This window comes from Bison bison, unplaced genomic scaffold, assembly GCF_000754665.1.
Source record: "Bison bison bison isolate TAMUID 2011002044 unplaced genomic scaffold, Bison_UMD1.0 scf7180017864254, whole genome shotgun sequence".
NCBI classification, from domain to species: Eukaryota; Metazoa; Chordata; class Mammalia; order Artiodactyla; family Bovidae; genus Bison; species Bison bison.
The window spans coordinates 1,494,665-1,512,445 of NW_011494826.1; the positions used below are offsets into that span (position 1 = coordinate 1,494,665).

General features: G+C 46.7%; 1 protein-coding gene across 2 annotated transcripts in view; it reads right to left on the minus strand.

The window, feature by feature from the left end:
- PRKCH (protein kinase C, eta) overlaps positions 1-17,781 on the minus strand; it is a 235,325-nt gene that overhangs the window by 84,354 nt on the left and 133,190 nt on the right. For both annotated transcript variants that reach the window (XM_010847648.1, XM_010847649.1), the window contains exons 6-9: positions 17,510-17,639; positions 14,523-14,650; positions 10,822-10,965; positions 10,464-10,637 (exon numbers count right to left, since the gene is read on the minus strand). In XM_010847648.1, coding sequence (XP_010845950.1) covers positions 10,464-10,637; positions 10,822-10,965; positions 14,523-14,650; positions 17,510-17,639 — 576 coding nt within the window. The remainder of the gene's footprint in view (positions 1-10,463; positions 10,638-10,821; positions 10,966-14,522; positions 14,651-17,509; positions 17,640-17,781) is intronic.

The following is a 17,781-nucleotide window of genomic DNA, read 5'->3' on the forward strand; positions in this document are numbered from 1 at the left end:
ATATATATATATATATATATATATATATATTTTTTTTTTTTTTTTTACTGGAAAGATTGATTATTCATCAGTCATTTAATTCCCTGACATATTGACCTGCTGGTGAAGGCCAAGGCTGTGGAGATAAAGTTCTGAGCAATGTGGAGGGAACTTCCTACTACAGATCTGACCTGAAGCCAAAGTAAAGAGGGACAAATTGAATTTATGAAAGCGAAAGAGTTAGTTGCTCAGTTGTGTCCCACTCTTTGTGACCCCATGGACTGCAGCCTGCCAGGCTCTTCTATACATGGAATTCTCCAGGCAAGAATACTGGATTGGGTTGCCATTCCCTTCTCTAGGGGATCTTCCTGATCCAGGGATTGAACCCAGGTCTCCTGCATTACAGGCAGATTCTTTACCATCTGAGCCAGCAGGGAAGCCCCTGGTGAGTTTATGAGCAGGATCTCAATTCTGCAGGTTCCCAAAAGAGACCTGAACCAGTCTGCAGGTCTAGCTCCCTACTTTGCTGGTTGTATCTAACTCATTTTGAACCCCCTTTCACCACTGGTAGACACACACTAGCACAGAAGGTCTGGGCTAGTCACGAGCACTGGCTACTTCCCACTTTGCAAGGAAATCTGAAATGAGGAGAGGAAGGACAAGGATAAGGCACTTCCCATGGGCATAGGATTGGGAATGCATGTAGGGAAGGGCTCTCCTCTTGTTTTGGTTGGGAATTAAACATTACATCATTTTAATGTTGAAAATATCATATACCATAAGGACGAAATTGAGTTTCTGGGAAGAGTTCCAAGACTCCCTTCGTAAGACCTAAGCAAGACATCATCACAGACCATCCTAAAGAAGTGGGTAGGAGTGAGCTCCAAATACAGCAAGCTCTTTTGCTGTGCAAATATACTGAAAGCTGGATGGCTGCACAGAAAGGAAACAGGAACTCCCTGGGTGGCCCTAAAGGGGAGACAGGGCCTGCCAAAGCCTCTGCCGCTGCAGCACAGAGGGTCTCTGGTAAGAGGAGACGAGGTACTCTCTGGCTTCAGAAGGCAGGAAAAGGAACCCTGCATAGGAGCAGTCAGTCCTGAAGGCATGGATATGGGGGTGGGGGCAGGCAATGTTGTCCCCGCAGCCTCCTGTGGGGCTCTCAGGGAAGAGATCAGTCTTCCCAGCAGCAAGAGGAACTCTGTACCAATAGCAACGGTGAGCGCGGCAAGTAAGCTGAGCTGCTGCTTAGCCACGACACCTCCTGCTTTGGACCCCAAACCCACTGCCCTCCCTGCCTCCAGGAATCTCCATCAGGTCTTCAATTCCCTGCACCAGATGGGAATGCACAAGCAAATACAGCTTCAAGACACTTCTCCCAGACTCTCCTGTAAGCAGATGGCTGCTCTGAGCCTGCCCTAAAAGTAATCCCAGAAATTGGACCACGACCAGCCCACCACAGAGGGGTGACTCTCTGCTATGGACCTGCTACTCAGGTCCCAAATTCCCCAGGAGGACACCAGCTCCTTGAGGGAAGGGGCTCCTTCCTGCTTTGTCCACCGCTGTGTCCTCGGGGCTCAGAGCCGGGTCTCCACCCTGGAGGAACTCTGTGCACATTTGCCGAATGAACGAACACCCCCGATCTTCACCAACTGGTGGGCAAGTCTCTGAAATTTCAAGTTGGCAAAGTTTATACTGACAGACAGGGCTGACTTTGTCCTGAGAGGCCCTCAACCTGGAGCCCGAGAAGAGATGGACAAAGCTGTGTTCTGACCAGTGATGAAGTAATTATGGAAAAAGCAAGTATTCCAAAGCTAGAAGACATTAAAGTCTATGGTTTCCACCCAGTGCAGTTGGGTTTCTAGACTGCATGATTCTGGAGGGGCTTGCTCCAGCCACCCACAGATGTTGCCTTAGGTCTTGGCCCCAAGGTCCTAGTTGGTCCTGACAAAGGCCAACCTAGCTTCCCAGGGAAATACCCTCAGGCCACCCTAGGGTGCTAGTTGGACTGTTAGTCTTGTATTCTGGTTGCCCTTCTGAGCAAAGACTGGCCCAGAGGTAAAAATTTCCCCCAGAATCCAGAGCTCCTTTTCAGCTACCTTCCCTTTTGTAGCAGGGAGGAAATACAGTCCTTATACTGTCTATCCCACATGTATGACTCTCCTCTTGCCAGCCAGACTGAGCATTGCAAACACTGTTTCTTTCCCTTGCCCTCCATCAGTGTGATTCCGGACTGGCTGACTTGTCACTAAACCATCTGGCAGAAAGCCCCTCACGTTCTCATGCCTGGAGCCACTCCTGGCACTTCCAGCCCGGAGCTGTAGAACAGGGCCCTGCTGAGGTCTGAGCATCCATAGTTTGGCAGGTTCCCAGGCATGGTTAGGGAAAACCATAACCAACACTCCCTACCACAGATCTTCACCAGTCATCAGACACACAGGGGCCGAGTCTGACCCCGGCAAGTCTCGGCCAAGTCAAAGGAAATGACACACAATCTGTGAACCGCCTTTCACACACTGGAGGTGGGGGGTCCAGGCCATCTCTAGGTCATCACCGTGGGTGACAGCTAGTGACAAGGCCAGTTGCAGCTGAATAACCTCAAAAGGAAACACATGCCAACCCTTTCAAGCCCTTTGGTCACACCAAGCGTTCTGGCATCCTCCCCAAGCAGAGACAGCCAAAGGAACAGCAAGAACTCCGGGTTCTCCTATTTCTCATTCATTTTCATGACCCTATTGAGTCACAGATAGTCGGGAAGCTGGGAAGCCTCCGGGGACAGAAGCAAAGGTCCTAAATCAGCACCCACTGTCCCCTGCTAGAAATTCAGAGCCCAGAGACGGCCCATGTGCATTCTGTCCCCAGCGGGAACATGATTAATGTCAGGAACATGCCCAACCGGGAAACACCACATTCTGGCTTGTTTTCTATTTTGATCTGAGCCAACGGCAAACTATACCAAGTGACCCATAAGCAGCCCACATTGTGTTTACGGCACTCAATGCTCAGTGGAAGAAGGAAGCCCAGTTCCAAACAGGTTAAGAAGAAATGGCCTTTCCTTAGGTGTTTTATAAAAGGCCACAAAACCCAATGCTGTGAAAACCTACTTTTATTCCTGCTTGATAACAGGCAGGGGACCTTCCTCAAGACAAGGGTGCCGTTAGCTTGGCCAGGATGAGAACCCAGAGCTCGCCTATGGAAGGCTGCAGTGCAGTCCCCTCCTGACGAGATTCCGAAAGATGCACTCCAGGGCAACAGGATGATTCTGCTGCCCATCTCTCCTGTGTGTGTCTCTCTTTGACACGTACACCCCTCTGCTAATATTTAACACACTGACAGAGAAAATAACTCAACTCAGGTTGTTCCCCTGCACCCCTGTTGCGGGTGATCTTCAGACATATTTTACGTGTGACTTACGTGCACTGAAATCAGTTTGCACGGGTTAGGTAAGCTCACAGCACTTGGGTCACAAGATTCCTAGCCACCCTACCCTTCAAAGGCAGGGTTTCTGCTTTATTGATGGACCCTGAGGTGTGGCTTCTTAGGGAAAGCGATGGCCCCCCGCCAGGAACTCCAGGTGCACTGCTTTGTGAGCAAGCCCCTGCAGGGGACACCTGACGACACCCCATCCCCCGGCTGCGGTCCCTGTAAAAGGAGGTTCTGTGTAATGCCTCCCCCGCCCAGGGCAGCAGATCACCAGCGCACAAACGCGCTCACGGCTCCAGTGCGGCCTGGGCACCGGGCACAGTGTGTCCTGTTTTCCAAATGGAAACCTTTGCTCTAACAAACTGGGTCTCTGAACAAAGGCTGAAGCATCTGACCAGTGTTTACTCTGCCGCTCCCCCCCCTGCTGCTGCTGCCCCTTTGTTCCTCCTGGTCTCGGCCTCAGCTCTCAGCCAGGCTCCAGGAGCGCCAAGGAGAGCCCCGGGAGCTGGGGGTGGGGAGACCCGGATTCCAGGCCATAAATGCCAGCAGGCTCAGCTGCCGACACAACAGTTCCCTGATTAAGATGAAAGGAGTGTGAAGTGAATTTAACCTGAAAGGGTGGGAAAGGCAGTGTACCCCAGGCCAGCAGCCCGGACCTGGGCGCTCCTGGCTTCAAGAGGCCTCACTCCCCCGACCCCATCGACAAAGAAACAGAAGCACGTTGCAGGAACTGGCAAACAGAACAAAGAAGAAAAAGATCATCCATAATTCCACTGCCTTCATAAGAGTCCCTGATAGTTTACTGGCATCATTTCCTTTCTGTTTTTTTTTTTTTGGAAGAGGGGACAGGTTTGCCAAGTTGCTATCCCAGGAGGAACCTGAAATGGATTCACACTGCTAATTATCATAAATTCTGTACTATTTCCTGGCCTCCCATCTCTTGTCCCACCAGTTACTCTGTTTAATTTGGGGCAAGTAATTTAGCTCCTCCTTCACTTTGCTGCTGCTGCTAAGTCGCTTCAGTTGTGTCCGACTCTGTGCGACCCCAGAGACGGCAGCCCACCAGGCTCCCCCATCCCTGGGATTCTCCAGGCAAGAACACTGGAGTGGGTTGCCATTTCCTTCTGCAATGCATGAAAGTGAAAATGAAATTGAAGTCGCTCGGTTGTGTCTGACTCCCAGCAACCTCATGGACTGCAGCCCACCAGGCTCCTCCGTCCATGGGATTTTCCAGGCAAGAGTACTGGAGTGGGGTGCCATTGCCTTCTCTGCCTCCTTCACTTTATCACTCAGCAAAATAAAGATAATAATTGTACCCATCTTCTAGGGCTGATGTAAGAATTGTATGGAATAAATCATATATGTTAGATGCTTCTGAAAGTAACACACAATCTTTTAACTACTTAATATTCAATCATATCTTTACTGGCCAAAAACCTTCATCCAGTACTACATTTTTTAAGTAGATTCCCATTGCTGAAGACTGAGGTTGTTTCCAGTATCTTCCTAGTATAAATTATGCACTGAAAATTAAACATATTAATGCGTAATGTCTTATTCTTTATGTTGCTTTCTTTGGCTAGGTTATTAGAAATAAAATCAACAGATCCAAGAGTATAAACATTGATCCAGACTGTAAGCCATGATCCAGCTTAACGAATCATTCACAAACTATTAGAATTTACAATGCTTTCAGAAATTTATGAGAATGCCAATGGAATGATGTACTTGCAAGTAATATGTATTATGATAAAAAATAATCTGGGGCAATAATTCATGGGCCCATAATTCTACGTAGCAAACTTGATAAATTATCTAATATTTAAAATTTGCTTATCTTTTTGTTTTGACCAAGAACAAAAAGAGCTCCAAAATCCCTATTTTGTGAGTGTTTATGGTTACCGTCATGTAGGGTCTGTGCTGGCCCCTGGGAGTCCCAGGACTGTTTTGGTGTGGGGAAGGAGGCAGTCATCACAACACCCAGCTGGTTGACTTTTGAACCATGGCATGCGTGTGGCAAGAGCGTGTCTGCATTCTCGCCTTTGGTCCTCACAGCAATCCCGCTTTCATCTCCACCATGAGAACTCTAGGGCTCAAAGGACTTTTAAGGGAGTTGCAAGCCATTCAGACAGAGGAAAACAGACTTGGAAGGACTCAGCTTCCTTTTCCAAGGGCAAGGCTGCTGCCATATCAACAGGTTGGAGGGGAGCCAGTGCAGACGGAAGGGGCTTAAGCAGATGCTGAATCAACAACCTCTATGTTGTACAAGATACCCAGTGGACGGAGCCGGACTCCAGAGTCAGCCTGACCCAGAGATGAACCTTGTTTCCATCACTCAGCTCAAGGGAGCCTTAGCAAGTTTCTTCCTTTCTCCTGGGCCTCAGAGACACTCATTCCGCAGGCCTGGACAGTGAGAGAAGCGCTGTTTCTACCAGCATCTTTACAATAAAGTGACACATTGCAAATGCTGGGGAGTGGCTCCCACGCCTCACCTCGGGTCCCTTCTAAATTCTGCAAGGGCAACTGTTACAGTTTCGCGTGACACATTGATCAGCATCTTCTTTTAGATGTCAGGGGCTGCCAAACCCAGTTGCTGAAAAGTAGTCATTTACCTGCTGTAATTTCTCATAGTAACTGGCATTTTCTGTTCTTTATACTTAGTTTTTCAATAGCAAATGGGGATAGTGACTGAGGACTTCTGACAGATGGACTGATGCAGAGAGCAAATGACATGCATATGAAGAGTCTGATACCTTGCAAATCCGAGAGATGGCTTAAACTATAGCAATATGAAAACTGCATATCTTTATCTCAGCATAAGAAAAATGCACTTGATTCTTTTAAGCTGTTCCTACCACTTTATCATCTAAACTTATGGGAGGGGAAAATTACCTTTATCCTTTGCTTTGGAGACATCTACTGCAACACACAAATTTTAAACCCCAAAGTCAGCTCTGGTGCAGCAATAAAAATCACCTTGTGGTAACGACTGCCACCTTGTGGCCATATATGAAACTGTCACTAAAAATAGATGCTGCTGCTGCTGCTGCTGCTGCTAAGTCGCTTCAGTCGTGTCCGACTCTGTGCGACCCCATAGACGGCAGCCCACCAGGCTCCCCCGTCCCTGGGATTCTCCAGGCAAGAACACTGGAGTGGGTTGCCATTTCCTTCTCCAATGCATGAAAGTCAAAAGTGAAAGTGAAGTTGCTCAGTCATGTCCGACTTTTAGTGACCCCATGGACTGCGGCCCACCAGGCTCCTCTGGCCACGGGATTTTCCAGGCAAGAGTGCTGGAGTGGGGCACCATTGCCCTCTCTAAAAAATAGATGGCCAATGTTAATAAAGGCCTGGAGCCACTGAGGACTCTGATGAAGAGGGTGTGGCCTCAAGGGGCCCAGGCTGTGAGAGGCAAGAAGAAGGAACACAAGGGAAACTGCAGCCCAAGAAGCTACTAGTTGGACCTCGAGGTACTTGGACGGCATGGGAGTGCATGCCATGCATCCCCTTTCACCGTCCTCCTGCCTCCTGGCTTCCCTGCTGCATCCGTTCTCCATGCTGCACATGTGCCTTTGCCAACACAAGGGGCCCTTACACATATGTGATGTTCAGCCTCACTTTCTGTTGGAGAAATGCCAGTTAGAACTCCAAAGTCACGTTAAAAAAAAATCTCTCCAGCCATCAAAACGATAGGCAGCGTCATAACAGGAGAGGAGGGGAAATAAGCCTTCTCAAATGTGGTTTGGGAGTGTGAATTTAGAAATACGGCCAGCAAGTGGAAAGAGCTGGGGCTCAGCAGTCAGACTGCCTGGCTTTAAAACCTCTGCCACTTGGAAGCTAAATTTCTTCCTGCCTCAGTTTGCTCATTTGTAAAATGGGAGTGATGTGAACAGAACTTACTTCACAGGATTACCATAAAGATTGATAATACACACAAGGCACTTAGAACAGTGCCTGGTATATAAGCGATAAAGTCTTAGCTATTTTCAGCCATGATAGGGGAGAAGGCCCACTAGACCCCATCAGAATCATAAATCCATCCATTTTTGACCAAGCAATACCACTTCCCATAGTGTCCCATATAGAAATCATAGCACAGGTACATAAGATAAAAGTACAAGGGACTCATTGTAAATTTGATTGAAATAAAAGTTAAGTATAACCTAAGTATTTACCAATAGGAAATAGGTTAAATAATTTGTATTATGGTCTTAAAATGGAATACTATGCAGCCATTATAAATGAGGCAGTCAGGTATATTCAAATATGAGACAATCTCATTATACATTGCTTTTTTTCAGACAAATAAGGTGAATGGGGATGCAAGTACAATGTGGTGACTACAGTTAATGATATGGTATTGAATATATGAAAGTTGCTGAAAGTATTTCTTAAAGGTTCTCAACACAAGAAAAAAATTCTGTTAACTAAGTGTGTTGATAGATGCTAACTTAATTTAGTTGTGGTGCTCATTTTACTACATACGGAAATATAAAATCATTTTTTGTACACCTAAAACAATGTTAAATGTCAATTATATTTCATTTTTTAATATGCAAGTTTTTAAAAAGTATAAATTTTGCAAGATGTATTACAGAGATTTACTCTCTTAATAAAACCATTTTGGATTTTTTCCTTAAGAAGACAGGGGTGGGGGACTTCCCTAGTGGTCCAGTGGTTAAGACTCTGTCTTCCGATGCAGGTGACACAGGTTCGATCCCTGGTTGGGGAACTAAGATCCCACACACTTCAGGGCAACTCAGCCTGAGCACCACAGCTACTGAGCATGCGTGCCTCTACTAGAGAGAAGCCCACGTGTTGGAATGAAGTCTGTGCGCCACAACCAAGACCCAGGGCAGCCAAAAATAAACAAATATTTTTTAAAAGGAGGGTACAGAATGGCGTGCAAATATATACCACCATTTATGTTATTTTTTAAAAATAAATACAGATGCATATATGTTGTGTGTATGTATGCTTTTGTGTACAAACAATTCTCTGAAAGGCTATACATGAAACTACTAATAACAGTTTCAATCAAAGACAGGAGATGAATACTTGGAGAATGCTTATATTACCCACTGCATACAAAAAAATTTGCTTTTTCATAGTTTAAATCTGCAATCTGGTATATCATTCTTCTGCTTAAATGTCTTTCATTCATTCTTAGGGCTAAAATACAAGCTCTTTTAACAGAGCCTTCAAGGCTCTCACAGCCTGGTCCTGGTCTGCCCCACTTCTTCAGCCCCAGTTCTCCCCAGGCCCCTTCTCAACCTCACATTTTACGCTTGTGGGCTTTATTCACCCTTTTTGTTCCTGTTTACTGGTGGTGGTTTAGTCGCTCAGTCATGTCTGACTCTTGCGACTGCATGGACTGTAGCCCTCCAGGTTCCTCTGTCCATGGGATTTTCCAGGTAAGAATTCTGGAGTGGGTTGCCATTTTCTTCTCCAGGGGATCTTCCTGACCCAGGGACCGAAGCTGCATCTCCTGTTTAGGAGGCGGATTCTTTACTGACTGAGCTACCATAGAAGACCTGTTTACTGGTAGACCCACTGGAGCTGTTCACCTTGTACAACACACTCCCTTTCACTCTCTCTGCCTGATTAATTCTAACCGGTCCTTCTGGTTCCAGTGTCGCTGTCACTTTCCCTAGAAATGCCTTGCAGCATCCCTGTTCCAAGTGTGATGCCCCCATCCCACTCCTACCACAGCCTTTACCTCCCTGATGGTGGCAGAGACAAGGGACGTGTCCTGAATTCTCTTTCAGAATGCCTTTGAGAAGCAAGAAGGTTGGGAAATAACTGCCAGACCCTCCCGATGCCTTCATAGGAGCTCTCTCCCCTCTCCATTGACAGTAGAAGCCCAGACCTGAGCCCAGTCTAAGTGGGCTGCAGAATGCCCCGCCTCAGGGATGAGTCAGGTGGATGGGAGCCCATTGTGACAAAGCAGCTTATCTCGGCTAGATATTCGCTCTTCCAGCCTCCTCTGCAACTCAGGATGAGCATATAACTCAAGTCTAGGAAAGATTTTTCTATCCCTGATAAGAGGAAAGTGCATGAAGCCCTTCGACCTCTGCTCCCTGTGCTTCCTGCTTTAGATGTTGTCATGTGATGTGAGATGGTTAGGGCTGTGATATTAGGGCAAGTACCTTGAGACCTCAAGCAGAAGAGATGCCGAATGACACTAAGTATCTCATACAATCCTAATATGCTATCATGAGACTTCTCAAGAAAAAAGCCTCTACTATGAACTAAACTCATCCTTCCTGTTTATTGCGTAAACCACTACCAGTCATATATTCTGTTAACCACAGTCAAAAGCATTCCTAATTGCACCCCATGATGAAAGTGGTCGCTCAGTCGTGTTCGACTCTTTGCGACCGCATGGACTGTAGCCTACCAGGCTCCTCCGTCCATGGGATTTTCCAGGCAAGAGTACTGGAGTGGATTGCCATTTCCTTCTCCAGGGGATCTTCCTGACCCAGGGATTGAGCCCAGGTCTCCCGCATTGCAGGCAGACGCTTTACCATCTGAGCCACCAGGGAAGTTCCCACCCCATGATGGGGTAGACAGAATCCCAGGATCAGTCCACAGAATCAAGCAAAGGGTCCTTGATTGAGGCCAGGAGCAAGGCCTTGGAACATTACAAGTCAAGGTGCCCTCTTTGGGCCTATCCTGGTCTGAACTCTTTTCCCCGGGTCAGAAACAGTTTAGCATTTAGCAATAGAGCCAAGGTCAAAGTCACCAGGATAAGCAGCCCATGATGTTTACTGTCTTCTTGGACTTCTGTAACCTTCACTCTGCTAGAGAAGACTTATGTACAAAGACATTTTTAATCTTAGGACACACAACCCTCAAAGTGATCCTTCTCCAGGACAACATGAAAGGAAGCGGTTAGTTCATTGGTTCTGGTCATCAGAAGTCACTGGGTACTTCAAATGACCCTACCTTGGAAGTCTCCACCCCCCAAAGTTTCTGATCTGCTACTTTATGAAAGCTTCGACATATTGCAGTCTAAACTTTCGAAGAAAGGAGGCCATGGGGTGGTGAATGGGAGTCATACTTACAGGGGTCTGAAAGCAGCAGAAGAGCTGCGTGAGGAAGGGGTGACTGCGGGCTAGGGACAGGATCCTTTTCTCAGTCATGGTGCACTCCACATCGTCATCCTGCAGGATCACGTCCTTCTTCAGCACCTTCACAGCATAGAGGTCTCCTGTTTCCTTGATTCTTGCGAGCATCACCTATGGCAAAGCAGCACGAAGGAGCGTGAGCAGGAGAACTCCTGCAGCTCTTAGGGTATGGCCTTGCCTGGGGCAGAAGGCCGATGGCAGGTGGGAAACAGGCGTGTGGATACATTTCTGCACAGACAAACAACCTCCATGGAGCAGGCTTCCTTTAACCCAAACAGCTGAAGCCAAGACTCACCTTCCCAAAGCTGCCCTTCCCCAACACTCGGATGAACTCAAAGTTGTCGATCCCAAGTCGGTTGGAGGAATTTACCCCAATGCCATTTCCTTCTTTGGTGCTCTCCTTTCCTTGTCGTCTTAGGGTTGATCTAGAAACAAGCTTCTGCAAAGAAGAAATACATGGAATCAGAAATCCCAGTGGAACTTGAAGCAGTTACAGATGGAGAAGACCTTACTTGCAGCTTCACCCCTCAATATAGCACATGGGGAGAGATTAATACAGCTTGACATGTGATCAGCTTTTGCCACTCAAAGCTGCTTCAGCATAAACTCCTGATCTGTGCTTACTGTATTTGGGTAAGAATCATTAAAAGAAAAAAAAAATTGGAGAAGGCAATGGCACCCCACTCCAGTACTCTTGCCTGGAAAATCCCATGGACAGAGGAGCCTGGTAGGCTGCAGACCATGGGGTCTCGAAGAGTCGGACACGACTGAGCGACTTCACTTTCACTTTTCCCTTTCATGCACTGGAGAAGGAAATGGCAACCCACTCCAGTGTTCTTGCCTGGAGAATCCCAGGGAAGGGGGAGCCTGGTGGGCCGCCATCTATGGGGTCGCACAGAGTCAGACATGACTGAAGCGACTTAGCAGCAGCAGCAGCAGCAGCATTTAAAAATATATCTAAGCCACTGAGTTTCAGTTTGTGCTCAAATGGCAGTATACAGAAACACTGTCTCAGCCTGGGCCACCTGCTTGCTTTCCACAGGTGACCACATTCTAAGAGCGCCATCTGGTGTCCAAGTCCTACAAGTAGCAGATTTCACAACTGCTCAGAAAATCAAAATGAGAACAAAAGAAGTAATGTGATAATATACATTTTAAATTATAGAAGAGAAATGAAAATTAATGTAAATATTGGAACAATGAGCAAATATATGAAGGATAACATCGACAACACCTATAATCTCATCAGCCCTCTTCAACAAAAAATAAAAACAACATAAATATACACACATCAATCTTTATGCTTGATTAATTTTTAAAAAGACAATGAAATTGTTGTTTCATAATTTTAATTTTAATTTAACATTTTGCATGCTATTATCATACTAACATGTTAATTGCATGCTATTAACATATTATGCACAGTTCTAAATGTCCTTCAAGAACATGAGTTTTAAACATCAGTTTAAAAAGCTGTCCAATAATTCATTTTATGGATATATCACAATTGATTCAGTAACTCCCCTGATACTGGACATACAGAATATCCCCATTTTTCTCTATATAGATAACACTCAGTGATTGTACTTGCATGCAAATCTTCATATCAGGGTGATAAGGAGTCTGGGCTCTCAAGCAGGCTGCCTGGGTTCAAATCACAGCTCTGCAACCCAACCCTGTGACCGTGGACCAGTCACCCACCTCTCTGTGCTTCAGTTTCCACTCCTAACAAAGGAGAAGTTACAGCAGCTGCCACGTGGCTCGTTATGAGGAGTAAATGAATAACTGCGCCTAAAGCTCTTAGATCAGTGCCTGGCACATTCAATAAACCTAAGCTGCATTGTCATCACTATCAGCAAGATCATCATTAGCATCCTCTATTCAGATAACTTTCCCAAAAGGGAACTCTTTGAACCAGGGATTTAAGTTTGAAGACTTCGGATGCACGGTCAACTTGCCCTCCAGAAAGATTAACCGCCAATACAGTGAGAGCTCCTAGCTCACCAGATGGAACCAGAAGAACTCTTCAGGGAGTTCTCCAGCCCCATCCTGCAGAGGACGCTACCTACAGACAAGACGACAGTGCAGATGTCCATCTTGGGATATTTAAGACAAGCAGACCAGAATAGACGAGAGACCAGAAGTCTAACATCTTAGAGCATTTGACCTACTAAAAAACAGCTACTTTGGGGCAACTTCTAAGCAATGTTTGCCATAAACAGCTGGGCAACAGCCTGAAACTGCAAGGATTGTACTTATTCAACCAAGTGAAACCGTGATTGAAGACACAAAATGGATCATTTTTAAAAATCCAATTGTTTTCATAGTTTCTCCTCATAAATTTTTCCAAGACAGAAAAACTTTACCAGCTTGAATTTCACTTCCTCCACATAAATCCTTCCCCTGGTTGGGCTGGCCCTGGCCAGAAAACTTCAAGCCAGTGTTTCTCAATCTTTTTTTTCTTTTAACCCATTCTTCTCTTTTGATAGACTGAAGACGTCACTCTTTAGTGATGAACTGTCAGATAACAGATAATTTGGGTTTTCTCACAATTAAGTGTCAGAACATTAAAGATACTTGGTTCAAATGACATGTGACACTGCCCATTCTTGGAGATTGTGCCGCATGGCTCAGCTCATTCCCATGGAGTTTCAGAAGCTCTGGGGCAGGCTGAAAGCCCTAACCTGACACTCTTCAGGCATAGCAGTCTGCGTGCACGCATGCTAAGTCACTTCAGTCATGTCTGACTCTGTGTAACCCTAAGGGCTGTAGCCTGTTAGGCTCCTCTGTCCATGAGATTCTCCAGGCAAGAATATTAGAGTGGGTTGCCATGTCCTCTTCCAGGGGATATTCCCAACCCATGAATGGAACCTGCGTCTCTTACAACTGTGTTAGGAGGTGGGTTCTTTACCACTAGCACCACCTGGGCTTCCTTAGTAGCTCAGATGGTAAAGAATCTACCTCCCAACGCAGGAGACAATCCCTGGGTCAGGAAGATTCCCCAGAGAAAGGAATGGCAACCCACTCCAGTATTCTTGCCTGGGAGATCCCATGGACAGAGGTGCCTGGTGTGCTAGAGTCCAGGGGGCTGCAAAGAGTTGGACACGACTGAGCCACATTCACTGTACTTTTCCTCAAATCAAGAAATACAATGTCAGTCCAAGGCCCCGATCTACCAGGTGGGGCCCTCCACCTGGTAGAGGTGGTTAGTGATGACATTTTTTGGACAACCAAGCACCTCACAGTGATTGCACTTCCCTTCCTAAGTATCCAAAGATATTTGCCAGTTCAGTCTAGAATTTTCCTGAACCAGACATCAAGCTACACATTTGAGAAGCCACAGCCATAGCCACGGATCATTCCTCAGTTCTCGGCAGACCCCAGCTAGCAAGGCAGGATTAGGATGCGGCTGAAGCTCTAACAGACCAGGGGAGGCTATGGGTCACTCAGGGAGGGGGCAAGACAAAATGCACACAGCAACAGACCCGCTCCACCCACCCCCGAGAGCCTAGAGGAAGGAACTCCTGTCTGTGGCTGGACCAGAGATAAGTTCACGATCCATACAAAAACTTCACACTCTGGATTCCAGGGCTGTGGAGAGTGTCAGCTCTTCAAGTTCAACGCTTTCAGAGAGGAGGAAGCAGAGGCCCACAAGTTACTGGCCAGCTGTACAGCTGGGGACCCCACCAAGAGCAGAACCCAGGCCCCTGGATTCCAGGCTTTTCACCAGACCACAATGACAGGAAGCTGATTTACCAAAAAAAAAAAAAAAAATCCTTTTTCTGCTTATTGCAATGTCTGCACACTCACTATTTGTTGTTACATAACTGTATATAGAACCTTATTTGTAGAAGAAAATGCTCTTTAAAAATGCAATAAATCTGTTTACCGTATTTGCTGAGACTAGGACTTGGATCACGCCACACACAACACGAGGACTCACCACATCTGGGAACAATGTCCAGATTATAATATGGGAAAACAGTAAAGGCTCACCGAGGTTGGAGAAATATTTCCGGGTTGGAGGCCCATTCCTGCCAGAGTCTTGGCCAGCTCCACCGCGTTTACCCCGCAGTTTGGGGCCACGTTCGCCTGACATCGAATGTGTACATTCATTTTACATACTGGAGGGAAGAGGAGAAAGGAATCCATGTTCAGAAAAGAGCCACGTCAACATGAGATGTAAAACAGAACCGTGATGACCTGAGAGGCTGTGGCTGGGCAACAGCACAGGCTGAACAATGCCATCTGCTCTTAAAATTCAACGGACTCAAATAATGATCCCTGACAGGGGAGCCTGGTGGGCTGCCATCTAAGGGGTCACACAGAGTCGGACACGACTGAAGCGACTTAGCAGCAGCAGAGTGTAAGTAAATCCCTGACTTTCTCTATTTCTGTTTTGTGCAGAAGCCGAAAGCCTAGCACACTGAAGAATAAATTTCAAATACCTTTTTTTTTTCCCACTGCGACTTGATGAAAGACATTCAACTATGCTACATTTTAACAATCATCACCGGTTTCCCAGCATGATTCAACACAGATTAAAATGTTCATCAGTGTGACAGCTCAGTCAACTAAGTAACAAGGAAACATGCCAAGTGACTTTATACTCTTTCTTGTGCCTCTCAAAAAAGGTAGTAATCACAAAGCCATGTATAGATGGCTGTTCAAACAGTGAAACGTGAGTCTGAGAGAAAACCTCTAAGTACAGCCTTCCTTCTGAGCACTGTCTTTGGGTAGCCCCCACAGCACAGAACGCGGCATCCTGTGTGGCTGCCTTTCTCAGGGCTTTCAGCCTGTGGCTTCACGGGTGACAAAAAGCAATTGATTTAAAGGTCAAAGTAAGTGGCAGTTGGAAGAGCAGAGTGAAGCAAGCTAAGCTCCTGGCGCACAGGAAGCTGACTTGGGATGATGAAAGACCTAAGGTTTAATCAGCACAAAGTTCTGATACGGTTTCTTGACCTGGTTCTGCAGAGGGGAGGCAGAAATGAAACAGCATAATACATGTTTGGGGTGTGTCAGCCCATCTTTGGAAGGATGCACAGATCCAGATTTTGTGGGGGCTAAATTTATGCAATTTAGGGTTCTCTTCTTTGAGAAAAAGAACACTCTGGGGCTTCCCTGGTGGCTCAGTAGTTGGGAATCCGCCTGCCAATGTAGGAGACACTGGTTCGATCCTTGGTCCAGGAAGCTCCCACATGCTGTGGGGCAACCAAGCTGGTGTGCCACAACTATTGAGTCTGTGCTCTAGAGCCCGGGAGCCGCAGCTCCTGAAGCCCGCACACCCTAGAGCCCGTTCTCCCCAACAAGAGAAGCCACCGCAATGAGAAGCCCGGGGACCACATCTACAGGGTAGTCCTGCTCGCTGCGACTAGAGAAAAGCCCATGTATAGCAACGAAGACCCAGCACAGTCAAAAATAAATAACACAATCATTTTAAAAAAGGAAAAGAACACTCCATCAAGTAGAGAGCTTGGAAGGTGCCTTGCAAGGGAGGGACTCTGAGGCTTAAGCTTTATTAGCTTCATAGGACATCCTCCTCTCTCAGGAAGGCTGGTACGGAGACATACAAGCCAGTAGTGGCCTTTCTAAAGCACCACGTGACAATAACAGCAACAATTATAGGAATTCTGTAGGTGTGCTATCCTTAGCACCACCAGGGACAAGAACCATGCAGATGAGCCCCACCCATGGCTCTGTACAGAGCATACAAGAGCAGAAAGTGACTTTCACCCTAGAAAGGGACACCACCCAGCTAATGATTAAGCAGTGCCTAAAACAAAGCCACACGGGCACTGTCTGCTGTTTTGGTTGAAAAAGAATTTATTTCACATATCTATGAAAAAAGAATCCTTGTGACTCCCATGGACTGTAGCCCATCAGGCTCCTCTGTCCATGGGGATTCACCAGCCAAGAATACTGGAGTGGGTTGCCATGCTCTCCTCCAGGGGATCGTCCCCACCCCGGGATGGAACCCAGGTCTCCTGCATTGCAGGTGGATTTTTTACCTTCTAAGCCACCAGGGAAGCCCACACACACAAAGCACACATGGAAAAAGAATAATCAAATGGGGCTCTGGAGAAACAAAAGAATTGGCCTTTCTTAAAAACAAGGGACTAGCCCCTTGTTGGTAATAGAAGCAGGTTTGGTAAGTCCAGCCAGTGGAAGTTACCCAGTTTTATTGACATGAACTCTGCCTTCCTCTGGTGACTTAGAATGTGTCTAAGTCACATGAACTTCACATGTGTTTCAGCAGGGGACAGTGCATCCCACGACAGCCAGACTGTTTCAGAAACACTCAGTGAGAGATGACTCCAGGCCAATAGCCTCTCAACTCCTAATGGGACAGGGATCAACCCTCATTTCCTGACCCTTTGCTAAGGCAAAAGCCCAAAACTCAGGCTCCCTTGGGCATAGCTATTGAAGTACAAGCCCACATGGGGCCAAAGCTGAAGAGTCCTTCATCCCACCTACCTTCCGATCTCTATCAAGCTCTTTGAGAAGACACAGGGCAGCTCCAGCAATGCCTTTGTAACTCAATTTCTGCTTATTTCTGGTGAGGTCATCAGACCACCTCTCTTGCCAGTTCTTTTCTCATAAGCCAACCTTCTCTGCTGACCACCTCACCTCCTACTATCGTCCATTTCTGACCAGATGCCATTTTTTCCTCTTTCACATACATATTGAAATACACAACGACTAGCCTGTACTCAGCACTCAATAGAGGATAGCCAGCAGCCTAGCTAACGAGATGGGACATTTAATTTAGCAACTGCGTAAACATGCTGTAGTTAGGACGTTTGTGGATCAAGTGCAGCTCTCTGTACATGCCTGACAAGGGACAATCTAGAGTCACAGAGATGTTTGTTTATAAAAGGTCTAAAACCACCAGTTCTAGGTCAGATTCTGAACTGCAGAATTTGGAAAGCTCGCAGCAAGGTGTTCTCATGAGGAAGCGGCTACCCCACACCCCAGCATCTCACTTTTACACTGAAGTCCTTGTCGCATTATGCCCCAGAGCAGGGAGCCACAGTGGTCGCAGAAGGTGGGGACCTTATAGTTGTGGACGCTGAACTTGTGTGGGATGTTGATTCCAAACCTCTGCTCAGCAGTCTGTAAAAAGGAAACAGGACGAGAGCTGAAATGCCACACCTTCTGCGAAAACCATTAACAGGAGCCCACCAAATTCATGGTGTTACTATCACACCTGAGATGGGTACGTCATTACTGCTCAGCAGCAATGAATTACCCAGGC